This window comes from Urtica dioica, chromosome 4 (genome assembly GCF_054948205.1).
Source record: "Urtica dioica subsp. dioica isolate 48M chromosome 4, U.dioica_male_clone48M_v1_H2, whole genome shotgun sequence".
Lineage (NCBI taxonomy): Eukaryota > Viridiplantae > Streptophyta > Magnoliopsida > Rosales > Urticaceae > Urtica > Urtica dioica.
In genome coordinates, this window is record NC_142759.1 from 22,368,307 (window position 1) to 22,377,221 (window position 8,915).

Sequence of the window (8,915 nt, forward strand, 5' to 3'; positions counted from 1 at the left end):
CGTTAAAATTGAAGACTCGATGACTACCGAATTTGATTCAATCGCATTTATATATGTGTAGTGCAATCCAGTAGGGAGCATAGGTAGTTTTTCTAAAATTTGTTTCTTTCCGAATTTGGATGTCGTAAGACACATATATTTCATGGTGTCTTCAGTCATAGACTGAGTATTAAATCCATGAGAATATATGTCATTAAAACTCAACAAGTTTCGTCTGGATCTCGGTGAAAATAAAGCATTATTTATATTGAATTCTGTTCCATTTGGCAGTGTGAAATTTGCCTTACCAATACCTTCAATCAGATCTACAGGACCTAATATTGTATTCACAAAAATTTTCGTTGGCTTATCATTGAGAAAAACTTTTTATCATTCAAAATAGTATGCGTTGTTCCACTATCCGGTATGCAAATTTCTCCAGTACCAACCATTTGGTTCGCCTCACAATTTGCTTTTTCCATATGATAACTTCATATTAAAACAAAAATAAAGTTAATGAGAAAGACGTACTTATATTATATAATACTAATGTGTTACATAGTCTTGAAAAATATTACACATATTATACATATTTATATATAAGTAGCTAGGTAAAATATTAGACTTTGCTTCATTTCCAAGCATGGGAAAAACATACATGCATCATTAATCTAGCAGTCTTCTATGAAAGCAGCAGAATCAGCAACAGTGTGCACAAGATCACCATCGAAGTCGGAAGCATTAAGATGAGTGAAGTCATCTAAAGGTTCTTGGTCAATAAAGTTGACCTCCCTTTCTTTCCCCTTCAAGGATGCTTTATATAGATTGCACAAATATTGAGGAACACGGCAATGTCTAGACCGGTGCCCTTTTGTGCCACATCTATGACAAACATCTTCACTACCCTTGGAAGTACTTGGGATATTTTCCCTTTTTGTGGGGATAATCGTGATTCTTTTCATCTTGCTGCTTCTTATGATAATCTTTCGTGGTATTGTAAGAATGGTTATGATTATAACCACTTCGACCACGTCCGTATCCACGTCCATGACCATGACCACGACCATGACCTCGACCTCGTTCTCGACCCGGAATATAGTTTCGTTGTTCAGGTTCTTCGGAGTTGACAACGTTTACTTCAAGTAACGCTTTTGAACCTGTCGGACGGGATTGGTGATTCTTTATCAGCAATTCATTATTCTTCTCTGCGATTAGAAGACAAGTGATTAGTTCAGAATATTTCGTAAATCCTCGAACACGATATTCTTGTTGCAAGGTTACGTTCGATGCATGGAAAGTGGTGAATGTCTTTTCCAGCATGTCATGATCTGTCACTTGGTCTCCACAAAATCTCCGATGAGATACTATTCGGAACATCGCAGAGTTATATTCGCTGACTTTTTTGAAATCTTGGAATCGTAAAGCGTTCCATTGATCACGATATACTGGAAACATGATCTCCTTTTGGTGAAAATATCTATCCCTCAACTCCTTCCAGAGTAAACTTGGATCTCTGGTGGTGAGGTATTCACTTTTAAGTCCCTCGTCAAGATGTCGACGAAGAAAAATTAAAGATTTTGCCTTGTCTATATTTGACGAGGTGTTTTCTTTAGAAATTGTTTCCAGTAAACCCAAAGATTCCAGATGCATTTCAACATCCACCTTCCAAGGCATGTAGTTTTGGCATGTGATGTCTAGAGGACTGAAATCGAGCTTGACGAGATTTGCCATGATGATAACTATTATGAAATATAAAATTTCTTAGATTAATAATTAAAGACATATAAGTCTACAAGAATTGTAAGGAATAAAAATAAATACATGAATCCAAACATTACTACAACGAAATAAAATTCTTTCGGTGGAATTTCTATGGTAAAAGTATAAGCATTAAACATTACAATAAATATGGCAATAAAGACTAGTAGTAAGCGAGACATTTTGAGCTTGTACCGAAAAATAGTAGGAGAAGAGAAAAATATGTATGAGGTAGAAAAATTTGAGATTTTGTGTGGTTAAAAATGAGTTGAATAGAAATGTATTTATAAGGTAAAATATAGCCGTTTATAGCCGTAATAATACCGTTGGGTATTTATTAATTTTGTGGTAAAAATTATTGTATTTAAATATAACAATGTGTAATAAACAATATGTATATGTACGAGTATTGAAATGATATAGCCAATCAAAGTAAAATATTAATTAGAGCAGTTAAAATAAATTTGCAATTAATAGCATTTTTCTATAAGGTGGCAGAGCCTCCTGTATATAGAAAATTGATATTAATTACAAGTAAGATCTAGTTCACATCACTTTACTATAAGGAGTCAGAGCCTTCCATGTATATAGTATTATGATGTTATACATTAACGAAGTTAAAAATATTGTAAATCACATCATATTACCATAAGGTGGCAGAGCCTCCTGTGTATAGTAATCTAGTGTTATACAATAAATAATAGTTATACGAGTTTTAGTGTTTAGAGTATTATACCTCCGAATAGATCTTGACGAGAGTGATCGTGCTGATAACGTGTTATAAAACCAAATGAATAACTTGAATTGAATACTCTTTAAACACTAATGAGATGAGAATTTAGAGGAGAAGATTATGGAGAGTAATTGAGAGAGTAAATTTGTAGGAATTTTAGGGATGAATTTTCCCTTCACCATCATCATGTATTTATAGTAAAATTTGTGTACATTAGTCAATAAGTTAGGTGTAGGGTAATTAATTATTTACCCCATATTTTTTTACTTTAATTTACCCTATATTTTTGACCTTTGAGCATACCAATTATTTACAACAGAATACATTTTTTTACTTCACCTAGTAAAAATAAATGCAAAAATGAAAAACTTCTTTAATGAAAACTTCTAAACCCTAAAGTGAACAAAAATGAACGAAAATGAACAAAATTGAACGAAAATTAGAACAAACCTTGCTTCCGTGAGTATTTAGCAATTAAAAAAAAAAAACCCAACTACGAACGAGAGAGAGAGAGAGAGAGAGAGAGAGAGAGAGAGAGAGAGCTTTTCAAGTACGGTCAAATAAGTAATGACAAATGAGGGAATATAGTAAATGCAAATATATTAAGTAAATAACATAAGTAAATACAAAAGAAAATTATAAGGATATTTTATTGAGGGTATTTATGTACCAAAACATATAAGGAAGTCATACTTTTGAATTAAATCCAACTTATTAGAATTTGGTCTAAAATTATTGAGGAGGTCATACTTCTGTTATAATATCGACGGTTATTTTGTTACTTATTGGAACTATTTCCCCCCTATCAGCAGTGGTGGGAATTTTATCGGCTTAGCAAGAATTTCAGGTATTTATGTGATTGTACATGCGTAGTAAGAAGTCTAAGTTCTAAAATTGCATAAATTTTGGAAAGAGAAAATAACGATAAAAAATACTTAAAGTTTTGGGTTGGATATATTATCATACTATATTATCATACCCATTTTTTCATCAGTGAAAATACCTAATGTTATGTTATGGTTTATCTGCTACTGAGAAACTCGAACCCTAAATCCTCCATTCATAAATTCTCAAATTGGAAATCGTACCGATGGCTAAGAGGATGGCTAAAGTGAATCGAACTGATGCATCATAAATCAACTCCACAAAACCTAGGCCTAAATGCATCATAAAACCGCATTTTCTATATTAAGGGTAATTTGAAAACAATGTGCATGATTTTTATGAGGAATGCGACTATAAGCATAGAAATGTAATTCGGTCGATTATCATACATAAATATACTCTATCTTAATTAGTCTCTATAAGGTTATCTTGATTAAAGACGCTTAATCAGGGATAGGATGTTTTAATTTAGGTTAACTTTAATCTCAAAAATATATTGCAATTAATCAAGTTTAACAAACTCCTCCTCAACTTTCTATACACTTAAGAAATATTGATGTATGTTGTCTTCGGTAAATTTAAAAATAAAATTAGGACATATGACATAAAAACTAAAATGATAATAATACAGATATGACCAGAATATAATCAATATAGTTTTATAAATGGGACCTCTTTTTTTTCATGTCATGAAGGGGATTTTTTTTTTTTTTTAAGTATAAGGAATCTTTATTTCGGGCTTGACTAATTATTTTCCTGTACTAAAAACAACGTAAGACAGAAATTTAGATAAATTAATGTTTATTCCATCAAAATTACAAATTAATCAATATAACGTAACTCTGCTTGTTCCTTTTTTTCTCTTTTTTTTTTCTTAATAACGTAAACGTAACTCAAGTTTAGCTATTTCGTGCCAATACCTAAAACTTTAGTTGTTATTCTGTGTGTGTGTTTTTAAAATTTGATCAAGAGGCTCATTTCCTTGAATATGGAAATCAAAGTCACAGAAGTAATTGCATATGCAAATGATATAAGTACGATAAATTTTTCTCTCATGGCTTGTGACACTGACAGAGACAAATAGTAATTGGTATTAGACGTTGTACATTGCAATAACAAAAGTTCGTTCTTATCTAAGTTTTTCCTTATCGCTTGATGGTACCTAATTTTAATTACGTTTTTGTGCCGGAAAATTAAATATCATAATAATTATACATTGAGAGATAGATATATATATATATATATATATATATATATATATATATATATATATATAACGTGTGTGTTGTGTCGTTGGCTTCGTGCACGTTATTAGTACTCTAGAGAGAGAGCTTATGCCTTACTCATTCTGCACCGGTTTGGTAGTTCATACTAACGATTAAAATCTTGTTTATTGTTATTGAGTCACAGTTATGATTTTATTGGTAAATCGTACACCGCATACGATATACTATGGTATTTTTATCGAGATTATAGGTAATCGTTATCAAATCTATACCCCAAAAGATAATAAACTACGAAGTACAAGTAGTTAAAATCTTATTTACTGTTATTGAGTCACGCTTATGATTTTAATGGCAAATTGTATGCCGCATACGATATACTATGGTTTTTATCAAATATTATAGGTAACCGTTATCAAATATATACTACAAAAAATAATAAACTACGAAATATTTAGAAACAAATGTAAGATTATTTCTTAATGAAATAATATTTTCTTATATGGAAATAATCTCCACTTATTATGGTCCATATAAACTCATTAATTATGATCAAATCGCGCTCATATTAATGTCGCAAATCAAATCGCAATCCCTTAATTAAAGGATTGCAATATTCTCCATTGATGGTTTGGAGCCTATAAATATGACGGTTTTGGGGTCCCTAAACTCACTCACACATTCGGAATACCAACGCCATCTAAGGGTGAGAGCGAGAGTTTAGAAGATCCTCAAAGCAACTCGCCGGAATCGGAGTCCGGAGCTCGCCGGAAAAACACAACAATGGCCGGAGGTAAACCGATCCTTTTCGCTTCGCTTTAACGTGTTCATGTTGCTAGAACACCTTTAGTATGTGTAATAAGTTCTTACATTTGGTATCAGAGCCTCCATAACCTTTGCCTTGTTGTTTATGGTGATGTTATTTTTTTCCATTCTTGGGGTTTTCATGTTGCACGTTGTTTTGAAAAACTAATACGTCCAATCCTTTTAAAATTGTTTTTCTATTAATTCTGGGCTTTAAAATCTTGAAAACCATGGAGAAATGATGGAGAAACCGTCGGGTTTTTTAAACGTGTTCGCGGGTCAAAATATGGTTTGATGGGTGTAGAAGACGATCTTAAACGACATGTCGTTTTAGTTTTAATAAGGAAATGTCGTTAAATAAATTTATGTCGTTCTTTTCCCTTTTGAAGAAGAGATTTGTAATTAATTAGGCCACTTTAAACATGTGATTTTGGATCTAGCATATGTTTAACAATTTTTAGGGATATAGCCAAATGACTTATGTGGCAATAATTAAGGTCTTATTTACCCTTATTTATTAATAAATTCGTCACTTTCTCTCTCCTATTTTTTTTCAAATAATTTTTCTTGCATCAAAACTTCAAAAAATTTTATCTTTCTCATACGAACTCAAAATTGAGTGATTTCAAATCCTACAAATTCGTGGCGTTGAGATCTTCAAAAATAGACCCATTGTGTTTGATAGAAATTATTTTCAATGCATCATATTTATATTTGCATTTATTTTTTTTTATAATTTCAAAAAATTTCAGTTATTTCCATATTTAAGGTAGATTTTTCTACATCTATGGTATTAAGCATTATTTTTCATCAAACACAATGGATCTATTTTTGAAGATCTCGGTGTCACGAAATCCGTAGGATTTGGAATCACTCAATTTCGAGTTCATATGAGATAGATATGGTTTTTTGAAGTTTTTATGTAAAAAAAGTGTAGAAAAAAATAGGAGAGAGAAAATGACGAATTTATTAATAAATAAGGGTAAATAAGACCTTAATTATTGTCACATAATCATGTTGGCTATTTCCCTAAAAGTTATGAAACATAGGCTAAAAACAAATTTTATAGTTTCATTTTGGCTATTTCGCTACAATGCCCTTTGAAGAATCTGTTTGCTTACGCACGCATATTTGAATGTGTTTGCTTACGTACGTGTACCCATTGTTTTTTACTTTTGCTACACATTCTGACATGAATACTATTATGTGCGCAAGCTGTTCAATTCATTTATTGTGTTATACACACACACACATATATATATATATATATATATATATATATATATATATATATATATATATATTAAGGGTTATATGTATTATTGCTTTACATATACCATTTAGTTTTTTACACTGTTTTGTATGTATATGTTTATTTATCTATTTATTTTTATGTGATTTGGTGTCATATTATATAGAAAATAAAATAAATTGATACATGTTATTAATTTTATTTGCATTATTTAGAATCGGTATGCAAATATTTAGTTTTAAATTTATATTGTGTTAATATGTCATTTATTTAGAAGTTATATGATGTATAATTTCATTATTATTTGAGACACACATATAACATTTGGCAATTTAATGACTAGCACAATATTATTTATTTTGGTTATATTATTTTTGTGATTAATATGATCTTTATTAATTAGAGAGTAGCCACAACATCTTTAATTAATCTAGGTTGTATATTTAGAATTAAAATCACATTAAAATTATAATTGTGGTTAATCATATGTTATATTATGAAATCTACCCACAGGAATTTTGTAATATTTGTATGATTAATTAGGATAAAATATCAAATTATATTTCCTAATTAACCCACAGGTATTAGGAAAAGGAACATAGTTTGACAGTTTTATCATAATCGTGTGAATCTAATTGAATTAGAGCTTTAGCCCACAGGCAAGTTTTATGTCTCTAGATTCATTGAGTAACATATGTTTTGCATTGGTAAATCATGATATAGTTATTTTCTTCAAAACATATTTTAATAAGCATGCTTAATTTCTGTAAATTGCAGCTAGTCAAACTGTAGGTTACTCTGATGTTAAATGTGATGTTCCTGAACTCAAAGGGGACAATTTTAAGGTCTGGAAAGAGAGAGTTCTCCTTCAACTAGGATGGATGGATATTGACTATGCCATAAGAAAGCCTGAACCTCCCTCAATTACTGAGGAGAGTACCCCAGATCAGGTTGATCTTTATGAAAAGTGGGAGCGATCTAATCGCCTCTGCGTTATGTTCATAAAGACCAAAGTATCTGCTGGGATTAGGGGTTCAATTGAGCAATATGACATAGTTCGCCTCTTAATGAAAGCAATAGACGATCAATTTGTCACTTCAGATAAGGCTTTGGCAAGTACTCTTATCATGCAGTTCTCATCCATGAAGCTCACTGGAGTAGGAGGTATGCGTGATTATATCATGCGCATGAGGGATATTGCGGCCCAATTAAAGACGTTGGAAGTTGAAATGTCTGAAACCTTTCTGGTTCACTTCATTCTGTGCACTCTGCCCCAGCAATATGGTCCATTTAAGATTTCTTATAACACACATAAAGATAAATGGTCAATTAATGAACTTATGACCATGTGTGTTCAAGAAGAACATAGGCTGGCTATGGAAGTGGGTGAGAAAGTGAATCTGACTTTCTCTGAAAGGAAGAAGAAAGATCGTGCCAAAGACAAAGGCAAGATCCCTGTCAAACTGGACATAAAGAAAGAGTCAAAGTGTTTCTTTTGCAAGAAGAAAGGACACATGAAGAAAGAATGCTCTAAGTTCAAAAATTGGCTTGACAAGAAAGGTATTCAACTTTCGTTTGTATGTTATGAATCAAATCTAACTGATGTTGGTCATAATACTTGGTGGATTGAGTCTGGTTCTACAATCCATGTTTCAAATACCTTGCAGGGTATGCAAAACCTACGGAAGCCAGTGGGAAGTGAGCACTACATCCTTTCAGGAGGTAGGATGAGCTCGCATGTGGAGGCTGTCGGTTCTTGCGATTTGGTGTTAAGTAGTGGCTTTATTTTGCATTTAGAAAAGACCGTTTATGTTCCTAGTTTTTCAAGGAATTTAATTTCAGTTTCAAGACTTGTACCTCTTGGTTTTGGCTTTAACTTTTCGGATAATGGTTTTACATTATTAAATAAATCCGAAATTGTTGGTTATGGTACACTGTCTGGTGGTCTTTATTCAATTACACTGCAAAACGCTAATAGCTCTTTGAACGTTACTGCTGGGTTGAAGCGTTGTATTATGAATGAAAATTCTTCTCTGTTGTGGCACCGGAGATTGGGACATATCTCCATTTTGAGAATTAAAAGGTTAGTGAATGAGGGAGTACTTAGTGCTCTTGATTTTACCGACTTTGAGACCTGTGTGGATTGCATTAAGGGAAAGCAAACCAACAAGACTAAAAAGGGTGCAAAGAGAAGTACTGAATTGTTAGAAATCATACATACAGACATTTGTTGTCCTGACATGGATGCAAGTAGTCCAAAATACTTTATCACTTTCATAGA

The 8,915-nt window shown here is 31.8% G+C and overlaps 2 protein-coding genes across 2 annotated transcripts; one reads left to right on the forward strand and one right to left on the reverse strand.

Annotated features, from left to right (window-relative positions):
• Positions 1 to 879: 879 nt before the first annotated feature.
• LOC149401245 (uncharacterized) lies at positions 880 to 1,710 on the reverse strand. Its single transcript, XM_089610635.1, has one exon. It carries the CDS (start codon positions 1,708 to 1,710, stop codon positions 880 to 882), a length of 831 nt encoding a protein of 276 aa, XP_089466761.1.
• A 5,790-nt stretch (positions 1,711 to 7,500) lies between these two features.
• LOC149401246 (uncharacterized) lies at positions 7,501 to 8,539 on the forward strand. The gene is made up of 2 exons (XM_089613232.1): positions 7,501 to 8,194; positions 8,302 to 8,539. The coding sequence occupies exons 1-2, from the start codon at positions 7,516 to 7,518 to the stop codon at positions 8,334 to 8,336; spliced, it is 714 nt and encodes a 237-aa protein (XP_089469358.1). The 5' UTR covers positions 7,501 to 7,515; the 3' UTR covers positions 8,337 to 8,539.
• The last annotated feature ends 376 nt before the right edge of the window (positions 8,540 to 8,915 follow it).